General features: G+C 44.3%; 1 protein-coding gene across 8 annotated transcripts in view; it reads left to right on the top strand.

Moving 5' to 3' along the window:
- ptprt (protein tyrosine phosphatase receptor type T) overlaps positions 1-21,957 on the top strand; it is a 287,747-nt gene that overhangs the window by 125,517 nt on the left and 140,273 nt on the right. For all 8 annotated transcript variants that reach the window (XM_046385023.1, XM_046385025.1, XM_046385022.1 and 5 more), the window contains exons 9-10: positions 20,412-20,527; positions 20,623-20,803. In XM_046385023.1, the coding sequence (XP_046240979.1) occupies positions 20,412-20,527; positions 20,623-20,803 (297 nt within the window). The remainder of the gene's footprint in view (positions 1-20,411; positions 20,528-20,622; positions 20,804-21,957) is intronic.

Here is a 21,957-nt window from a genome sequence, read left to right as displayed (position 1 = left end):
AGGACGAGAACAGATGCCAGAGGAGGGAAATGGAGGCGGCGTTACTGGTTTAGTGACTGGGGATGCTGAAGAGGGAAAAGCGGCAGCAGCTTCAATTTTCCGTGAATCTCTTTACTCTCTCCTGTGGCTGCAGCGGAGGTGAACAGAGCAGAAGATTAGAGTTGAAAGCTGCATTTCTGGACACAGGAAGTCAACAGCGGCGCACACTGAATAGGACAAGTGAAGAAAAGAGGGCCAATTTTCATCACCTCACTCAGTGTGAATGGTTGATTTACCGTGTTTGTGTGTGTGAGTGTGTGTGGTTTTGACTGTGTGTGATGGAGGAAGACAAATCAAATATCTCTGAAAGACTTTCTCAGATCAGACTGATTTGTCTCAACATGTCTGCAAGGCAGCCAAGGACGTCCTCTAACTGCAGAATGTCAGTTTTAGCCAGCTGACAGCTTGAACTGTTGGGAATTTTTCTGAATTTGGAGTCCAAACATAGACCAACACGTTCTCACTCCTGACTCATCACACACAGCAGCCTGGTCGGCTTCGAACTATGACGCTCTCCTTACCCTCTAATGTCACCAGTTAGTAACAATGGCAGTAGGCCTCTGGATGTGCACCAGTCCTTTCAGTGAACTGAAAGTGAAAGAAACAATCTAAATTTCAAGCTGCAGGAGCAGAGACGTTGTGACAGAGGAGAGGGTCCACTCCAGAAGATATTAAAGATCTTCTGGCAGAGGAGAGGTCTCACTGTGTGATCAAAGGGTGACGTTTCCCATCTCTGACACTTTACAACATCTGTGATCAGTCACGCTGGACTTCAAGGGGCTTTTATGTCCTCAGAGGAGAGTGTGTGTGTGTGTGTGTGTGTGTGTGTGTGTGTGTGTGTGTGTGTTGTGTTCTTGTATATTAAATGCTAATCACATATTTCAGTTTATAATTCAAAACAATGCAACTTGTAAATCGATTCTAGAGGAAGATAGGTCATCGAATATGGATCCTTTGTGTTGGTGGTGACTCAATCCACCAACACAAAGTGTACTTTTTTCCTGTTTTTCTCAGCAGCAGAAATAATAACAACAAAGAGAACTAATGAAGACTTAGGATGACAGCATTTCGATTGAAATGAGAAAAAAACGCAGCGGTAATGGTCAATCACCCAACGCCAAACCCACTCGTGTTCCTGAGACGTGACCTTTCTGAAAAACAAGCTGATTGCAGCCATCTTGACATCGCTCTCGTTAGCATGAATCACTGCTGGAGGGGCTCAGAGAAAAAACAGACAAACAATGATGCTAACAATAATGAGAGCAGCAGAGGCTTGATCGTTGGTTTCCGTGGCAGCAGGTCAAGGTGGGAATGAGTCGCTGTTGATTGTGCGTTTGCCGTCTTTTCGATCAGCGCTTAATGATGGGGCTGGAGGATGGTGAGTGAGGGACGGTAAGAAAAGAGAGAAGAGCGACTGAGACAGATGACAGTCAGGTGAATGAAAAAAGGCAGAAAAGAGAGTGAGACACGAACAGGCAGAGAGACGCCAGCTGGTTTGTTGTGCTGAATGAGAAATCACCTTTGTGTAGTGTTTCATCAAGTCGTCAATTAAAACTTGTTCAGGTGTGTGTGTGTGTGTGTTAAATATATTACCCTGTGGCAGTAACACACACATCAGGCATCCACACAAACACACACCCCGTCACCTGATTTGATTCACAGTGTTCCCTCTGCTTCATGACAGGAAGTGATGTAGACAGGGACAGGATGTGATGTATTAGCACGCTGAGATCAGAAATCATCTGACAGAGATCTGGCTGTCTGTGTTAAATCACAGTGTGTATAGATGTGGCCTTCGTGCCATACTTCACACACACACACACACACATAATCCTTGTTTCTTGCCTTGACAGTCGAGTCCATTCTGCAGTGTGAAGACCCGTACTGATGACATTATTCTGAATGCCATGCAAACAAGTTTGAAAACTCTGTAAACCAAACCCCCATTAGTCCTCCTCACATTACATACACACAGCATATAAACTATATAGACAAAAGTATCGGGATCTCTTTATTATTGAATTCAGGTGAGGTATGGGGCTGTTCCTCAGGGTTTGTTCTTGGCCCCTGATGTCCAGTGAAGGGAAATCTTAATGCTTCAGCATACCAAGACATTTTGGACACAAATTCCCACAGAAACACTCCAACATGTTGTGGAAAGCCTTCACAGAAGAGTGGAAGCTGTTAGAGCTGCAAAGCTGTCTGTGTGTTTACAATGAGACGTCATTAACCCTGTTGGTGTGATGGTCAGGTGTCCCAATACTTTTGTCTATATAGTGTATGTCATTTCATATAGAAGAGAGTAGGATAAAAAATAATAATAATATGAGTTATTTGGCTGATATACATGTACACATCTCAGAGTTAACATCTGGGTGAATGCTGATGGTGATGATTATGTGGTGGAAATACTCATTTTAAAAATCCAACATCCGAAAAAAATTGCCCTTCAACTTCTGACTTCTTTTGAGCCACATTCATCCATTTAAAGACAGAGTCCACCTTTTGAACAAAAATCCTCTCTTCTCCATTGACGGCATCACCGGACAGCTCTCAGGAATCTCTCTGCCTCTCTTTCATCCATCCCATTATAACTTCTCCCTCAGGCCTCAGCTTTAATGGAAAACAAAAAAGAAAGAAAGAGAGAAACCCTAAGTCTCTCAGCTCGGGTAAAGGGTTATTGGAGTATTATTGGAAATTTCAAGCTGCTTTAATTTTGCGGTTCCCACATACCAGGCAGGTTACATGACGCAGACAGCTATCTTTGAAGCTCCATCTATCTCAGCAGTGTGTTCAGGCCGTGGTCGGGGTCACGCTGAGGGGTCCCAGCGGGGGGTGCAGGTGGAACGCTGAACAGCACCAAAGAAATAACAGAAAGAGGAAAAATAGACTGCAGGATCTTTTTTCCCTCCTCTCTCCAGAGCTGCAGATGCTGCGAGAATCTCAAACACTGTGCAGAGGCCAGACTCTGACTCAACAGAAGTTTATACAGCCTTATGTCACCTCTTTATCATTTAAAACTACTTAAAGGAACAGTTCACCCACAGCTGGAAATTCAGACCATCTCTGCTCATCTCCACTCCAAAGTTTCTTATTCTGCAAGGCATTTCAGGGGCTTCAAAGCAGAGCAGCACTGCAGCATTTTGCTAAACAACTGAAGAAGATGGACAACAAAATAAATATATAAATAAATGAAATGAGCCTGTTCAGCTCGTCGGGGTAATCGAATACTCTGAAAGCCTCAAGCTCAGAAGTCTTATTTTGAAAAGATTTACGATCTTTTAAAAGCCAAAATCTTCCAGGCTGAAGATGTTAGCAAACAGCTCAAAAACACAGATATGCAAATCTCTGCGCTGCTCGACAACAACCTGCCGCCTGGACGTTTGATTCGCTGAGTTCTTGCATGTTTGAGGTGAAGCTTTTAGTTTAGCGGCTACACTGAATGTTTCAGCTTCACACATGGTGTAAATAGCATCTTTTCAAAATAAATAAATAAATGAAGAAATCAAAAGAGGGGATCTCTGGGCTTCCAGAGACTCCGATGACGGGTTGCATGGAGCCATTTTCTACTTTCAGCCCTGCTGTTTTAAAAACAGATTCTTCAGTTGTTTAGCAAAATGCTGCGACTCTGTATTGCTGGGAAATGTTTTGTGGACTGAGAAACTTTACCGGACTTTCTGTTGGCCTGGGGGAGGTGAGGAGATAATGGCTGAACTTTCATTTTTTGGTGAAGTGTTTCTTTATTAATTGACTTTACATTCAGCAGGTTTTGTTGAGTTCTTGTGAGGGATGTGATGGCTGGTGGTTTTGTAGGAGGTGTTTCTGTCCTCTGTGATCTGAATTAAGATGTCAGGATTTCAGGGTTGAGAAGTTTGTCCATTAAAGTGTCTCATCTTTTATGCATCTTCACTTTCTCAGCCCCCAAGTTTACTTTTCCTCCCAGCGTGATTTATCTGTGTGGCTGCTCAACAAATTAACAATATTACCAAAGTGGTTTGCAGTACATTACAATAAACTGTAAGAAACACATCAAAATAATCGAGAGAAATGATTTGGCTGCTTACGCTCTTCCCTCCTCTCCCCACTCGAACGCCCACCGCTTCAATCTCTGGGCTAATAAATGTGCTCACGGGGGGGTTTGCCAATACACTCACACAACCACACACACTCAGAGGTGGAGGTGGCAGGCAGGAATTCATGCTGTCTGATCCCCAGTGAGAGCAGTCATTACTGCATGGCAGCTTTCAGCTCACACACACAAACACAAACACACTCATACATAAACGCACAAACACCCTCATCTTCGTCGCTGATCCCCGTAAACCAACAACAATCCAAGAAGCACGCGCAAACGCACTCTCAGCTCCGAGACGCAGAGAAGTGACGGCTGAATAATCGTCTGATTTTGTGTGTGTGCGACTGATTCAGAGGCAGAAGGCTGATTGCTTTCTCAACTTGCACATCCCGTCGGAAGCAAAGTAATAACAACCGAGACGTCTTCATAGAGGAGCGTTTGCTGTTGGAAGTCAGTGCATGTTTGATTCCCTTCGATTTGCCGTCGAGCTCTTGTGACAGTGTGTGTTTGTGTGCTTTATTGTTGAGGCCGTCCTTCCCTCATCCTTGCCTCTGTCCTCTGTTCTTTCAATCCAAATGCACACTCACACTCACACTGAGCTATGAATTCGATTTCGTGATAACCTTCCTGTGTGTGTGTGTGTGTGTGTGTGTGTGTGTGTGTGTGTGTGTACAAGCTTAGCTGTACTTGGAAGTCTGAGCTGAAACAGAGAGAGAGAGAGAGGCAGGAATAAAACAAAGAATGAGAGAGAGAGAGACATGAAATCATACTGAGCTCCTCCCAAGTCGACTAACTTAAATCTGTTTTAAGCACTTTTGGTCAGGTCACGTAATTGAGATGAAGAAAGATCAGCATTACAACATTCAACCCGCCTGCGTGACATTTTGTAGGTTCCCCTTGTGAGGCCAAAACAGCTCAGACCTGCTGAACCGGCTTGCTTCAGTGCGTCCCACAGAATCTGGATCAGGTGGGGATCTGGGGAGCCTTGAGCTGTTTTTGAAATGTGACGTGGTGCATTGTGGGAGGCTGGGTGGGATGGCAAGCCGGGCCTGAATGCCCAGCATCAGTGGCCTGTCACTAATGTCTGAATACAAGTTCCAAATTCTTACCTTTCCAGAAAAGTGAAAAGTGTTTCATCAGAAGCACATTAATGGCTTTGACTTTGAAATGAGACGTTCCACATTAAGGTGCTCACGTATTCTGTTTGGCTGTACCTCATGAGCCACATGTTCAGTGTAAACTTCTGCAAAAACAACGTGTTTAACTGTTTACATTTGACTGTGAAAGAGGTGAAGCAGAGCTAAACGGTGGGAGGGACAAGAAGAAGAACAGTCTGAGAGAGAAAAGCGAGGAAGAACAAATATGATGTGAGGAAACAGAAAACAGGAGAGTTCAGAGTCAGCACTCACGCCGTACTGCATCAACCAAGATCCTCCACCTCCACATTCACCCCGACTCTGTTTTCTTTGCACTGAACCAAACAATGGCAGCATGATGCCAGCCCAGTGTGTGACTTAGTGTGACTTTAGAAACAAAAGATCAACACATCAAACGCGTCTCGTCCTACTGATTCAGCTGTGCTACTTCCTCTGCTGCCAGTACGTGTGTGTGTGTGTGTGTGTGTGTGTGTGTGTGTGTGTGTGTTCTCTCATTGTGCTCAAAAGCCTGAACTTTTTCTGCTTCGTGAGGAATGAAGGCTCAGACGCCTCATCCAGATCTCCCTTACACATCCATCCACTGAACAGGCTGAAAGAGGCTGATGTATTTGAGTCAGGAAGTTAATGAAGGCTCACACACACACACACACACACACACACACACACACACAGCGCCAGGCAGACAGGTGATCAATGCAACATTAGTTTGGTGCCACACACACACACACACACACACCGCATTCAAGTAATCTGGCCAACATTAGCAGTGTGCTCCATGCTCGACTGGCTCTGTCTGTCATTCTAATTACTGTTAGCACACACACACACACACACACACACACACACACACTCTCAGTCTGGCCCTTATTACCTGTGTGTGTGTGTGTGTGCTGAGCTCATTAAGAGAAGCCAGCAGACTTCAGTGACCTCCCAGTTCTTTGTCCAGTTTCTAACCACTGATGAGAGCTGGAGGGGGGAGGATGTAAATTAGCAGAAAAGGGAGAAAATGGTTACTGAAAGAAAAACTGTGACTAAAAGGGAAAGAAGAATGGAGACAGAAAAACTGATGTGAGAAAAGGAGGAAGAAAAGGTGAGCTAAAAGGAGTGGACTAGTGGAAAAATGAGAGGCTGATGAAGAAGCATGACGCAGGAATTAGACAGGAAGAGATGGGAGAGAGAGAAGCTGATGAGGAGGATAATGTGAGAGACTGACATTATTACTGCCTCGCTGCCGTCTCTGCTGTCTGCGTTTGCTCATCTTGAGTTTGCTTTGGCAATAAATGCTTATTTATTCCTCTCCAGTAAAGCACCTTTTGAAATGAACTGAAAGAAAAGAGTGTGCAGTTTTAAACGTCTGCCAACTGACTTCTTTGCCTGCCAGGCCAAAACTCTTATGCTGTTTTTTTCTTCTCTCTCTCTCTTCATTTGAAATTTGTCATTAATTGTGTCCGTCCTTCTCTTTGGAAGGCGCGCCGATGGATGCGGGCCTGACATTTCGGGTTGAGATAAAAGCCACGCTGATGAGAGCTTTGTTGAGCCTTTATGAAAGCTCCCCCGCTGCCTCGCGAAGGCGTTCAATAATATAAACACACCATATTCATTCATCAGCAGCGGCAACCGAGTTCAGAATTTGCATGTAGGGTAGACAAAGTGGTTTAGCAGTCTGTGCGATCAAGATTTCATCAAGGTCATGTTTTATGCATCTCTGAATGGCTAGTTACACGCGTGCAAAATTTTCTCTCCGGACATTTTATCTTTTTAAGTCCCTTATCTCTGTCTCTCTGTCATTAATCCTCATAGAGTCGGCCTGTCAGTCTCTCCGTTCCCTCAGTACATCTCCCCACTCTGCCTTCTCACCCCTTACTGCTCGACTCCACGGCGGCTTCACCTTACGGCTGCGACGCGGCTGCCGGAGCAGGAGCCGACGGCCGATCAGCACGCTTCGTCTATTGATCGACGGAAGTCGCGTCAAGCTGCGCAGAGCAGATCGATCCAGGCGGGAAGCCAAGGAAAGGACATAGAGAATCAGGTCAATTATCAAAATAACACAGGGAAACAGACAACTTTACCCATTCATGATACCAGATCAAAAATCAAAGAAATGAGCGACCAATCTGAGCAAGTCAACAAAACTGGGCAGGGAAAATACGGGAAACGATCCTGACGCAATGCGGTCGTTCCCGGTGCGATCGAGGAGTTAAACCTCCTGTCCTCTCTTTCGTTTCTCCACCTCCCTCCGTCACACATCGCCATCAGGTACACAAAATAACCTGAGCGCCACGTGGAGGATGACTCTCATCAGGTCATCAGGCTGACTGACAAACAGGCTCCTGACAAAATGCTCCATTGGAACGTATTTGTAATGCGCCACTGAAACAGATCGTCAGGTAATTCGGTGTTCTTTACAGCGCTGGAACACGTTCCCTTATCGCCATGCGAGCTCAGCGGCCTTTTGAGTGCATCACTGTAAAGTCAAGGCAGTTTAAAGCAGGGAGGTTTGCTGTTTGGATCACACTTTGTTTAGGTGGCATTTACATGTTAGCTTTGAAGAGGCGATGACGGGATCAGCACCTCGTGTTTGTCTCTCTCTCTCTCTCCAAACTTCTGTTTTTCTTAAAGAGAAACAGGATTCAATAAATCCCATTCTGCTGTCTGTGTTCCCAACAGAGGGAAGACACGTCATGGGACGCCGCTCAATACTCCCCCATTAAGCCGGTGAACATGACAAAAATCTGTGACACTTAGTGCTTTCACACACAGGCAGAAGCGAAGACACACTCACACACACACACACACACACGCACACACACGAAGGGACAAAGACTCTAATGGTCTTGGTTGATACACACACACACAAACCGCACTTAGGAGAGTTTCACGCACACGCAGCCACACACAAAGACGCAGTAGGTGTGCGTAAGATGCTCGCTCGATGCGGCGGCAGTGTTGTGACATTTGGAAAGAGGCATCACGGCACAAAGCCAAACAAGTTCTCTCATCTTGTCTCTTCGATCAGCAGACGGACAAAGAAGCAAAATAAATAACTCATTAAAAGAAAGAAACTTCGTGGCCTTCAGGGCTTCTCTCTCTCTCTCTCTCTCTCTCTCTCTCTCTCTCTCTCTCTTTTTATCTTCCAGCTAATAGCCAAGCATTAAAAGACAGACATCAGCTCTGCAGAAGCAAATGCAAACCCTCCCCAAGTTTACGTTGGGGGAAGTTTTGTTAGTGTTACATTAAAAGCTTTGCAAGCTACCAATTATTTCACACTGGAGGAAGCTGAACTGCAGCAAAGCCACCCGACAGAGAAACCTATTGGTTAAGTAAAACTGCTTCAAAAAAGTAGTTTTATCTGTGAAATTAGACCACACAAACAATGCGCTCGTAAAAAAGTCACCCAGTCAAGTTTATTGGTAAAACGTACCATAAATCACAATAAGAACATCTTCAGGTCAAGTGAAAATGAAATAGAAAGCGGAACATCACAGCACACACGTGGACACGGCGGCTGTGGCTCGTGACAGTCTGTACTCGGCTGGTAATCTCAGCAGGGTCGGCCTGTGTGGCGCTCAGCGTGCACTGAGGCGGAGGAGGGGGCGGCGAGCAGGTGTGCGGGCAGGTGACGCATCAGGCGAAGAGCGTTTGGGCGGCCTTGTTGGCAGCAGGAGAGTTCAGGTGACAGGAGCGCTTAGCATGAGACGCGTGCAAAGACGATCACAATTACAAAATTAATTGGTTGTCATGACATCTTAATTCCAGCAGCTTCTTCACCCTCAGCCGAGTGTTTCACTTTAACACGTTTAAGATTAGCTTTTCTTACAGGATGACAAGCTCGGAATCGTCCACGTTTTGCAGATTAGTGAATAAAAATCTCTTTTCTTTGAGCCTGATGGTGTCTAGTTTACCGTGCAAATGGGGTGCATAGTTCAGGTGACGACCCAATGATGAAGCTGCAGTGTGGGGCATCAAAAGGCGACCCAAGTACACGTCCATCCATTTCCTATACCGCTTTTCCGTCAGGGTCGCGGGGGAGCTGGAGCCTATCCCAGCTGACTACGGGCGAGAGGCGGGGTTCACCCTGGACTGGTCGCCAGTCAAACGCAGTGGGAGGAAGCCGGAGAACCTGGAGAAAACCCACGCAGGCACAGGGAGAACATGCAAACTCCACATAGAAGGAGTGGATGGACAGCAGGACGTAGGAATCCATTTTCTTCTTCATGTTCGAACCTGAGCCCTGAAAATCCCTGTGAGGGACACTGCTGCTTCAGTGATCAACATAAAAAGGTTTTAGTTTTTTTTTTTTTTTTAAAAAAAGAGCCACCCTCAAAGATAATTCATAAGACGAGAACCACTGGAGGAATCATCACACAGCGTGATGAAAATCTCTGGAGGAGTTCTGAAGAAAAGGCATTTTCTTTTAGAGTTTAATCTGACTGTTAGGCTCATAATTGGCTGAGTGACATTATTGTAACGAGCAGCTGTACTCGTGCTTTTACTCTACGCCCTCGAGCATTTCCCATCCTTCCCTCCACGTCTGCGGCCACAATGACATTATTTTTATCTGAAGATGAATATGTTCAGCACCTCCCTCCATCTCTCGCACTCCTTCCTTCCAGGTTGCAGCCTGTATCTCTCTGTCTGTCACTCTGCCTTTCTCAGCCAATTACCGGCTGGCTTCAGGTGCTTAACCTCAGGCCTCACCATCAATTGCCTCATTATATCGCTGCTTTAAATCTTCCTCTCTTCCCCTCTGTCACTTTCTGTCCTCTTCTCTTCCATCATACCTTCTTTTATCGCCTTTGTTTTTCACCTCGTATCACCCGCTTCATGTTTTCAAACATTCTTCTCCCTCAGTCCCTCATTGTGCCTCTTTTCTTCCGTGTCGGTTTTTCCTTTTTCTCCTCTCTTTCTCCTCCTTCCCTTCCTTTTTGCTGCCACAGATGAGACTGCCTCCTCCTCCTCTCTTCACTCCTTCTCCCTCCCTTCTCTGGCCTCCCTCATTCTGCAAATTGCCACAACTCAATTGTCCCTCCCGCCTGTAGGCAGCGATGGTTTTTAACAAAGCACGATTTGAAATAGATTTCCTTTCTGCTCCATTGTGAATTATATTACAGCGTGGTTTTGGCTCAGAGCGTTCGCCGTCGCCTTCTTGCTGCTCGTGATATCACAGTGTTCACGTTCACAGTGTATCCCCTCTGCTGAAGGATCGCACCGCTAACCACAGAGGATGTCACAGCACTGCAGTCACTCTGCACCTAAAGTCCGATGTGATGTGACCGCGGCAGGGGGAGCGTTGTGTTTCTGATGGTGGAAGAAGTTCAGAGGGCCGCCTTTCCAAGTAAATGACAAAACAAGAAAACAAGATGACAAAGATGAGGGGGGAATAAAAGAGGCTTCTGACCGGACTTCACCACATTCAATATAAGCCCAGCCTGACTTTTGTAAATCCAGATGTGTTGCACTCAGGGTCATTTCCCCTCCCCACTCACTGTGGTGCTTTTGTTGGCACAGCGCTGTCTCTCACATTACGCTTTCATTTCCAAATGCACTTTATTTTGTGCCGCTGCATCTCAATAGTAACTCATTTTTTAACAATCAGAAGTGGGTCAAAGGGCGCAAAAGGTTAAGAACCGCTGCTCCAAGGCCCACCAGTGGACTGGTTGGGAATGGCTACTCCAGATGTCATGTGAGCTGCAGGTGCTGGAGGAGAAACCACTTATTAAAGACAAAGATTTACATACAGCATCAGGGAATAATATGGAGGGGCAGCTTCTTCAGCCATTTGGCAGAATTTCCCCCATCATGGGAGAGAGTGGATAACGACTGAATGTTCATTTGTAGATGAACATCCCTTTAACCTTTAAACGAATGAGGAGCCCCATGAAGAAAATCCAAAGAAAAAACAAAAAAGATCTTAATGTTACTCACTTTAACTGAATGGTTGGTGATGTTCATGAACTGCAGGGTGAACCAGCAGTGCAAAGAAGTAACGACACAAACACAATGTGGATGTCCAACATGCAAGCTTAATGCAAATCAGATCAACTTAATGGATAATCACATGCTAAAACTTGGACTTCATTGTGCTGATAAAGTTAAGGGGAGAAATCTTGAAAATGTGAGCGTCAAAATGGAGTCGCTCAGCGCAGAATTAAAGGAGTCAGATGCTGTGAGTTATGGCTGAACTCTCAGTCGTCAGCTCCATACAGGGTGACTTGATTAAAAGCCTCCAAAAGGCATCTGCTACCAGTCGATTTAATCCAGTTCATCCAAGTCACGAAGCTGCAGGGTGTCGCCCTGTCTGCCGCCACTGTGGTGTGTGTGTGTGCGCGTGTGTGTGTGCGCGTTAGGAAGGAGTTTGAGTTCATGTGAATGTTGTAGGTGATTTGTTTCAGTGCTTGTGCATTTCAACTGTGCATCTGTTTGTACATGTGAAGATGAGGGTAAAAACGTGTGTGTGTGTGTGTGTGTGTGGAGCAATGAGCTGATTTAACGACGTTCTCAAAGCTGTCGTGATTAAGAGGCTGATAATTCGATGAGGTGCTCAAGTGATGAAATATTACATACTTCACTTTTATTTCTGTTAATGAGGTGAATCTTAGAATGTCCTTAAGTGCTTTGATGAAGTGGGAGTGTGTGTGTGTGTGTGTGTGTTGTGGTATCTTTATATGTGACTTTGCAGGTACTTCAGTTTGGACAGTGCAGTAACCCCCCCCAAACACACACACACACACACACACACACACTTTTGGGGACATTACATAGACTTACATTCATTTCCTGGCAGCTTAACCACCACTTAACCAAAACAATAAACATACTAATATAATAACTAACCAATAAACTAATCCTAACTCTCAATCTCAAACTAATCTTAAAGCAACTCTTCACCCCAATATTTAATGTTGTGGGGACTTGCATTTTGTCCCCTTAAGTGACTCTGTAAACAGATTTTTGTCCCCACAACTTCAGAAATATGAGTCCACACACACACAAACACACACACACACACACACACACACACTTTTGTTAAATCCAAGGAGGGCAAAAGCCTCCATGAGGGTTTTCGTTTGATCTGGATTGTTTGCCTCGGAGGGTCATCATCACAGGGGAGCTTGCCTCTGAGAGTGTGTGTGTGTGTGTGTGTGTGTGTGTGTGTTTAGGTAGAGGTTGGGTTGTTATTTCTTCGGTGTGAGGATGCAGATTAAAAGTGCAACCTCTGCAACATATCAGCGGTCACACAGCTAATGCTGAAGTTGCATGAGCCTCAGGGGTGTGTGTGTGTGTGTGTGTTGTGGTGGTAAAAGCTTCAAAAATCTCCACTATTAATTGTATTTCTAGCCTTTGGCCAATGTAGCTTTGGTAATATGTGATTTTCTTACACACACTGCTTTTATACATATATACAAACACACACACACACACACACACACAACCTTGAACAGAAAGTTGTCCCTGTTGTGTTTCTCCCACAGGGAAGCTCTGCATGTTTTTGCTCCGACACTGACTCTTCTTTTACATGTTGTTTTGCCTTTTAGGTCTTTGTGAATACAGGAAATAGAACGAATGTGAAACAGAAAGAGCCAGAAAGAGGCAGAGAGCAGCAAAGACACGAGAGGCCACACAGAGAGGAGGCCAGCCAAGGCTTATCGTGGCAAACCTGCTCGCTTTCTTTACACACTTACAACCGGCTGGAGTGAAGTCATAGTTATTGGAGTACATCTTTGTGTAGTTCTGAGCCTTCAAAAGGAAAATTATGTACCACAATTGACCCAGACAGACTGCCTTAAAAGATCAAGTCTGTGTTGTAGTTTTATTCATCTTCATTTCCAGCCTTCAGACTTCCACGTTCTTCTTCCACTCTTTGCCTTCAGGGTTGTAGACATGAGGAGACAATGCGATGCCATAACGAAAGACTGAAGTCAGACTGTTGTTCTCGAGACAGAGAATTGATCCCATTGATGCACTTTGGTCCAAACACTGAATGAAACAAGCACTTGTCTCTTTATTTACCATCATCATAATCTTTTCCTAACCTTAACGTGGTGTTTCAGAGTCACTCGTTGTCTTTTGATGTCAGATGTTAGCCTGCTACTCCTGGCTGAAGAAACTCAAAGAAACAGCAACAAGTTAACACAAGGTCCGAGCTGAGCGACCTCACACGTCATTTCCATGGTACATGACATGTGAGAAATGTACTTCACCGTACCAATGTGCTTTTTCTTGTGCATACACAGTAGGTCCATGAGTCATTATTCCTCCAGCAAATCACATTACTGCTCTTGTACCTTCCATAACAACTGTGGCAGTCGCTGTGGTGCCCGATTAAAACAGCTTACCAATTTGCATACGAGCATCTTCAAAGGAAATAATACTCGCTTTTCATCTGCAACTGCTCTTCCCGAGGTCCACCATGTAGAGGTTTTCTAATCATCATCATGGATCATAGACATAGAAAATGCCTGGTGAATAATGTTAACAGGGTTTGCAAAGGCCATAGAGTCTTACCAGGAGGCAGCCAACGGATTCCATCTTCTCAACAAACCAAATTTTAACCTTAATGTGTTCTGTGAAGAGCTTGAACTTAAAATAATAACAAAAAAAATCATGCAAAAATTGTGATTTCAGATTTTAGAGCCTGGAAGAGAGCAAAACTTAAAGGTAAATGAGAGGTTAGTGAGTGACAGTTGGATAGTTGGTGATGTTGGTGAAGGAACGAATGATGGATGAAGGAAATGCACTGATAAAACACAGACATTATTAAAGAAACATATGTGAACCCAAAAGGATGAAAAAATAAAAAGGGGAAATAATTAACGAAATAACAGAAACACATTTCGACACGGGAAGAAGATGGGGAAATAATGAGAGAAAACAAAAGGAGAGCAACATAGTGGAGGCTGGGGAGCGTCGGGAGGCAGCAAGATTGATTTCCACTGCTGCTTTTCCTCCCCTCCTCTCTTCTCCCCGGAACGACTCCCCAAAGTCTTTGGATTAATGCCTCCATTTCTGCTGCTCATTCATCAGATTCAGGAAGGCATCCCAAAACACAATGCTTCACTAGGCTCTTGCCTGAACTAGATATCTACCTGCCAAAACATCCAATAGGCCCTTAAGTACTTTCAAAGGCAGGCAAAACAACTTTATCTCTGCCTCAGGTCAAATCAGCAGGGAGTTGCTACTATCCACCGGCACATATGCTTGTTAGCCTGATGATCACAGACGGTTCAGCCTAGAGGTGTAGATAAGTCAGGGAAACGTCAATCCTGGTGCTAAAAGACCTGCATTTGGTTATTGGGTGGGTATTATCTTGTACTCAACTTGTTTTGGAGATTAACTCCATTTCCTTTTCCCTAATCAAAGAGTTTTAAAGTCTAAACGTAACCAAACTGCAGCTGTATCACAATTTTGGGAGTTATGGCAATCGATCTATTCAGTCGGTCAGGTATGAGGATGTGTTACGCAGAGCTTGATTTACCTAGAATAATTTTAATGTAATATATTTGCCATTGATGTAGCAGGTGCAGTTTACACTGGAACAAGAGTGTGGTGCAATATTCAGTCAAGTGTTAGGATGGCAGGCCACCGGGTAGCTGCAGCCTGTGTTGTCCTTTTTTAAATGGGCATATCAAGGGCCACTTGTATGCCCTGGTCCACCACAGGGAGAGGGAGACCACGTCTGGCTGCAACATGACTCACTGTTTGGCCTTGTCACATTGTGCGCCAGCTGTGCCATCTAAACTGCCCTTTCACAGTGTGTGATCGCTAACATCCCAACCCTTGACCCATCATGATTAATGAGGGTGGGAGCCTCGACCAGTGCGAGGTCGATGTCTCTCTGGAGGTATGATTGTTCTTCCTCCATGCATACATAAGTGGCCACTCTTTTCTTTCTTTCCATCTATTCATTTCTGCTTTTATTCATCCACCTGTCGGTCCAGTCGGTCACCCATCTGTCACAGTTGGACCTCAACCCACCTCTGCTGAGCTTTTCTTTCACAGCGTTTGTTTTTATTTCTCATGTCTCTTCATTTCCACGTCATTATCATAGTCCTGATGTACGAGTGTGTTGAGAAAGCTCCAGAAAGAATGCAAAGAAGAAGTTGACATTGATGGAGGAAAGAAGAATTTAGAAGACATGAGGATGGAGGGAAGGAGAAGAGGGAGGAAGAGAGAATAAATCAGATGGATGATGTGGCAAATCTGACATTTGTCATGACCAAGGGCAGCCTCGGAGACACCATAATCGACCTAACGATGTAAACAAAGTTATAATTCAAACAGCCTCTCCTGCTCTTCTCCTCCAAATCTCTTTTCTCTCTCTTCTTTATCCTGCCCCATTTGTCCCCAGCTCTCTTCTTCTCTGTCTTTCCTTCGTTCTGCAGATGTTAGAAAACGCTGTAAGATTGATTCAAACTTAAAAAAGAACCAAGCAGTGCATTTGAAGCCCTGGAGAACAGAGCTGAGCTGTGCAGCAGTTGTGACATGGTTGGCTCAGTGTTAGACGTGTTGGAAGGCGGACGATAATCAAAACAATGACTTTATTTAACACAGTGCTTCTCAATTATTTTCTGTTGCGCCCCCCCCCAGCAAGTAGAAAACAATTCGCGCCCCCCCCCCCACTCACTCTCCGCCGCGACTATAAATAATAGTAATAATAATATGTAATAATATTTAATAATATGTAATAATAGGATGCTAACAATTCTCGCTGGTTTACTGAAGTAGCATTCACAAAGCGGGATGATTGTTGGCAATATTCGGCACGTTTTGGCTGAAAAATCTCCAGCGGCTTATCAGCATGATTGGGATGTAATGTCTTCAAGTGGCGCCTTAATTTATTTGGCTTCATGCTGTCCGCTGCCAACATTTTTAGACAGTAAACACACCGGTCTGTCGTCTCCCACTGTAGTCACAGTGAAGCCAAGCGCTACATATGCTTCGTCATATTTCCTCGTCTTAGCTTTCGGGTGAGTTACTTTTGTCTCATTATCTTCGTCTCTCTCCGCCTTTCTTCTCATCCCTGTTAAAAATTTCTTCATGTTGTCTCTTAAGCGTTCGCTTACTGCACTTCATATCGCCTGCTCGGTGCAAAAAAGCCGCTACACCATAGAGCTAATACTCCCTGCGCACACTCTGACGATGAGAGCGCCACTGCCAACTACTGTAGTGGATGTACAATTACACTTTATTCTAGTACGGCAAAAAAAGCATGTTCCCCACGGTCACACGCGCCCCCCCTGGCATCGCCCCACTATTTGAGAAGCACTGATTTAACACAACCTCATTTCAAAAGTGATATTAGGGAACTGTCTGTTTTCTCAGTTTCTAGTTCATTTTCATTTTGTTGAATTAACCTCCCCCAACAACAGCCACTGTGATTTCCAGAACAGAAATTGGCAATCCGTTTAGAGGGGCTCCAACTGAGCGGTAGCCAGATTATCTGAAAGATAAGCTTCCGTCAAACCCAACTGAGGGACCAGTGGATTAAGTGGGTGGTGGTGGTGGTGGTTGGTGAAGGGGATTTGGTTGGATCCTATTTGTCGTTTCTGGCCTGTTCCTCTCCAGATCTCCGAACATGAATCTGATTTAGCTAACATTGTTTGATTCTTTGCGGAGTCGTGAGTGGAGCTTTTGATTTATTGCTATTCTTGGGGAAAGGCTGGTTATTTCATCCTCTCTCTGCGGCTCAGTGATGAGTGATTATGTCTCTGTAATTGAGGAATTACAGCACGTGCATTCATTACAGGTGCATCACTTGATCTGCCTAAGCATGCATAATTACAGGTTAGTTCACGTTTGTACTCTGGAGGAGTTTTACTCTGAAAACAAGGTCTCTTTCTCAGTGTTTGTCTCCCACTGGAGTGTGCTTTGCCAAAATGTTTGCACTGCTGATCAGACTGTCAGTAAAGACATCTCCCGCACTAAATTACCATTTTCTTTTTCGTTATTATTGTTAATACATTTCATGGTTTGTGCATTTTCTATACATAGATCTTTGGATGGGGGTGTTATCCCAGCATGCACCTGATCAGAGGTTAAGTTTTACCCCTGAAAGGTTGTGGGTCTGTCCCATGACAGGTTTCAGAGGTGCAGATTGAGTCACATGGCTTGGACTCGAGACAGAATTGTGTCGAAAATTTGACGTCTTGACAGAATTAAAAAGAACCTGCAGCTCGACTTTAGCACCAAGTTCAAGCTTGACCTTGAACATTTTGACTTGTAAATACCGGACACGTTCCCCTAAGCTCAAACAGTATTAAAAAGTATGTTACGTTTGTTAAGAATAGATCATTTCTCTTCATTCAGAGGTTTTGTTGCTAAAATGGGACCACATTTGCTGAAGATGACTTGTTTACGACTAACAGTTTAAGGTTTAGGTTTGGGACTTCACGGGGGACAGTCAACACAAAACTTATTTGTGATATACAAGACAATGACTTTGTTCTGCCTCTAGCTGATTTGCAATGTAAAACCAGCCTACACTAGGTCATTGTTATGCCTATTATCACTTATATTTTAGGTTTAATCTTTTGGACCTAAAATCTTTTAATTTGTAATCAAATCTATGCCTGTTTCCACCACCAAGTGATAGAAATCTCATCTCGGGTAACATGGTTGGATGAGTTTGGTGTGGAAGAACTTGACTGGCCCACACAGAGCCCTGACCTCAACCCCATCCAACACCTTTGGGATGAACTGGAACGGAGATTGTGAGCCAGGCCTTTTGGTCCAACATCAGTGTGTGACCTCACAAATGCTCTACTGCATGAATGGGCACAAATTCCCACAGAAACACTCCAACATGTTGTGGAAAGCCTTCACAGAAGAGTGGAAGCTGTTGCAAAGCTGTCTATGTGTTTACAATGAGACATCATTAAAATCTCTGTTGGTGTGATGGGCAGGTGGCCCAATACTTTCGTCAATGTGGTGGATCTTCATTTATTTGTGCACCACATTTTAAGAATATCCATTACAACGTCTGTGAAATGTTTTGCTTATATCACCTGTTGTAATGTATGCCCGAATGATTTGCTATTTCAGTCTGTATGATAACATGCAGCAGTTTTTCTTCAGTAAAATGGAAATACACTCATCAGAGGCCATGAGCCCATCTGCATCAGCCTCAGCCGGATGCAGTGAAGTCCTATTTTCTTGGGACAAGATGTGGACTGTGTGAAAGCAGACTGCCTGCTGTGCTGACCTGAGGATTGAGTTATACGTCGGTTATATCATCTCCCCCCTGCAGCTTTCCTGGCTGCCAAATGTCAGTCTGCTGCAGTCTTATGAAGGGATGCTAGATTACTTTATAGGCTTTGGTCTTTTAAGTAGAAACACAGACTCTTTAAACCTTAAAGCACCACAGGGAGCCCAAAGTCTGCACCCAAACTCACAAACGTGTCCCAGTGCAGTACACACATGTACACAAACAGACAAATGGATGAGATATCTCAGATTTGTCTTCCGTGAGTCCAGCTTTTCCCCATCTGCAGGCACACACACACACACACACACACACACACACACACACACACACTGACAGCTGAAACACTCGTCTCCTGTCTCAGATGGCCCCTAAGATGGCTTATCCATGGTGCAGTTGTCTAATCTCGTCTCATTAGGCTGATCTTACATCTACAATAAGTAGCTTGTTTGAGCAATCTTATAATACACTCAGCTGCCTTCATACACAATCTCCTGAGGTCAAAGAAAGAGTTAAGTTTCTAAGTCTACAGGATTGATTAATTATTTTAGGAGGCATCGATTTAGTTGGCTTTTCAAAATTTAAAAAACAAATCATAACCACAGTTCTTATTACCAAGAATGGCTTAAGATGGACTTATTTAGACAATTTCTGAAAAAGCTAATATATGTATATATATCATTTATATATATATATATACATATATATATATATATATATATATATATATATATATATATATATGTATATATATTCCTGATGTATAGATTTAGCTGCAGTTTAAAATAAGATAATAACTTTTGTTAAGAAGTAAAACATTTCACTTGTTTTAGATGTGACACGCAGCTAAAACAACGGAGAAACTGGATGATTTTTGGGCTGTGAAGGTTTTTTCTCAATTTAAAAGCTACATTTTTAGAGTGTGAGGATAAGATCCTGCCTCAGGTTTCAGGCGTTCAGTTTTCGAGAACAGCAGATTCCTCTCAGCCGTCACTAATTCATGAGCTAAGTTGTTCTTCCAACAATTATCAGACATAATGAATGAGTTTTTACTACAGTGCCAAGACTCAATTCTCCTGTGGAGGTCACACACATTGTGGGTAAAGTTTTCACTTTCACTGGAGAAATCCTGCTAACGCACTGTAGTTTCTCTAATTATGCAGTGAGCTGTTTTGGTTGCCATCATTAGCTGATAGAAACTAATTAGGCAGACTGAAAGCTCAGTTTGAACAAGCTTGTTAGTGTGCAGTCAGTCGTGGTACACAAACCTGGGGACGGGAGCCCAGCATATGGCCAGAACAATGCTGTGTGTGTGTGTGTGTGTGTGTGTGTGTGTGTGTGACATATGGGCATGAGGCGACAATAACCACTCCAAATGTCTGCAGATCAATACAGGGCCTTCTGTGGTAATCTCTGGTTTGTGAACTGGACTTTCCTGTAACGATGCAGTGTGGCCTAGTGGTCGTTTGACAGCTTGGACCCGTGAACCTGCTTACAGCCCTGATGCACAACGAGGCACTGAACAGAATTACTGACGGATACTTTAAAACATCACCTCATTCTGCTGAATGGATAATGCAATAAAAGTGACACAGGAAATTGAATTTCGCTTTTGTTCAAGTAGCAGATGGAGCTTCCAGTCCTGAAACAGTGTGTTGGATTGTTAGAAAAAAACAAAAAGACCTTCAAATGATTACTTGGTTAGAAAGGTTTGTGGAAGTAAAAGCTGGAGGAATGATAGCCTTGTGTCCTCATGGCTCTGTGAACATGTGCAAGTCAACAGGAAGTAAACGTACCATCCAAACACAGCATATCAACGCCCCAACTTAATGCTAATTTAGTCACTGAGTGTCCCCACATTAACTGGAAGTGTGGACCAGAAGCTCAACAGTCTCTCCTGCTCAGAAGCAGCTGATGTTTCTGTCCTTCTCTTCTTCAGATCCCGTCCACGGTCCCCAAAATGTCAACGTGGTGGACGTCAGAGCGCGTCAGCTGACCATACAGTGGGAGACGTTTGGGTACGCTGTGACACGCTGCCACAGTTACAATCTGACGGTAAGCACAGCCGCAAGCCACAAACTCTCAAGTGCAAGTTACGTCCTGTGAACTTCTGAGCCGGTAAGAATCCTGTCTCTGTCTCCGTTGTCCAGGTGCAGTACCAGTATGTGTTCAACCAGCAGGAGTTTGCAGCAGAGGAGTTGATCCAGACGTCGTCACACTACACCCTGAGGGGGCTGAGGCCCTTCGTCACGGTCAGACTGCGGCTGGTCCTCGCCAATCCTGAGGGCAGCAAGGAGAGCGAGGAGATCGTCAAACAGACGGAGGAGGACGGTGAGTGCAATGCAGTGCAATACAGTGTTGATCCAGCCTGCGAGCAGCTGGTTCATGACATCTGTAGCTGTTAAAACAACTCACAGTCCAAATGAAAACCCCTCTGGCTCACAAAAAAATGATTTTACATCCCCGACAGCAGCAGCAGCAGCAGCAGCAGCAGTTTGGTTAGAGCCGACCTCCTACAGGAACTCCAGCCCACACTGTGTGACTGACAGGTGGTTTGAGGAACTGCAGTGCAGGGATGTTAGAGCTGTTAAGTGTTTAGCGCCACACATGGAGACAGAATTAAAACAATAACAAGAAATGGTCTCCAGCGGTTTGAGATGCTTCAGCTTGTCTCAGTGCAGAAGCCTTTAATCATTTTGCTTTCATATTTTAGGAAAATAAAGTAAACTAACATCCTTGCAGGGAACTGTGAAGCATTTTGAGAGACGTCAGACCTGTGATCGCACCATCACAGGTTCAGTCCTTGTCTAGTCGTGTCTCGTCATTTATGTACCGATATACTTTATTAATGCCTCAAATCCAAATGTGCCCGAGGAGTTCAAACTATTTCAAAACAACAACTCCTTCTTTTCCAGAGGGCTCCATGTTCTTCTAATTCAGAACAGAGCAATCGCCCCAACCACTACTACTAATAATTCATTGATGCTTCACATTCCTCTCAACGACATGCCTGCGATGAAACAACTCGAATCCATTAGAGCGATGCCTGATAAGCAGGATTAAAAACATCGTTCTAATGATCCCAAATCTCTCGTCTCTTTCCCAGCCTCCTCGGGGCTCGCTGTTCTTCTCCTGATCTCATAACTAATATCCTCTGAATTTAGCTTCTGGGGAACATCACGCCTCGGCCTGAAATTCCTACATCTACTAGTTGAACACACACACACACTGCGGTTTGTCTGAATCCTTTAGAAAGAGTTAACGTGACTGGGGAGTAGCAGTGGCTTAGGGGGGTAAGGGGGAGGAAAAAAAGCCTTAATTGTTTTGTTCTTAATTGTTTTTTATTTAACCGTCGTTAATCTCCTGGTTGTAATTCAGTAATTAGGGAACAGAACAGCAATTGTTCACGCGGAGGCTAATTGCTGTTTGTACGGTAATGGCTTGCTGAAGCACACACACACACACACACACACAGTCATGTTTCC

This window comes from Scatophagus argus, chromosome 3 (genome assembly GCF_020382885.2).
Source record: "Scatophagus argus isolate fScaArg1 chromosome 3, fScaArg1.pri, whole genome shotgun sequence".
NCBI lineage: Eukaryota > Metazoa > Chordata > Actinopteri > Scatophagidae > Scatophagus > Scatophagus argus.
The sequence above is the reverse complement of the archived record's forward strand: the minus strand, read 5'-3'. Positions and strand labels throughout refer to the sequence as shown.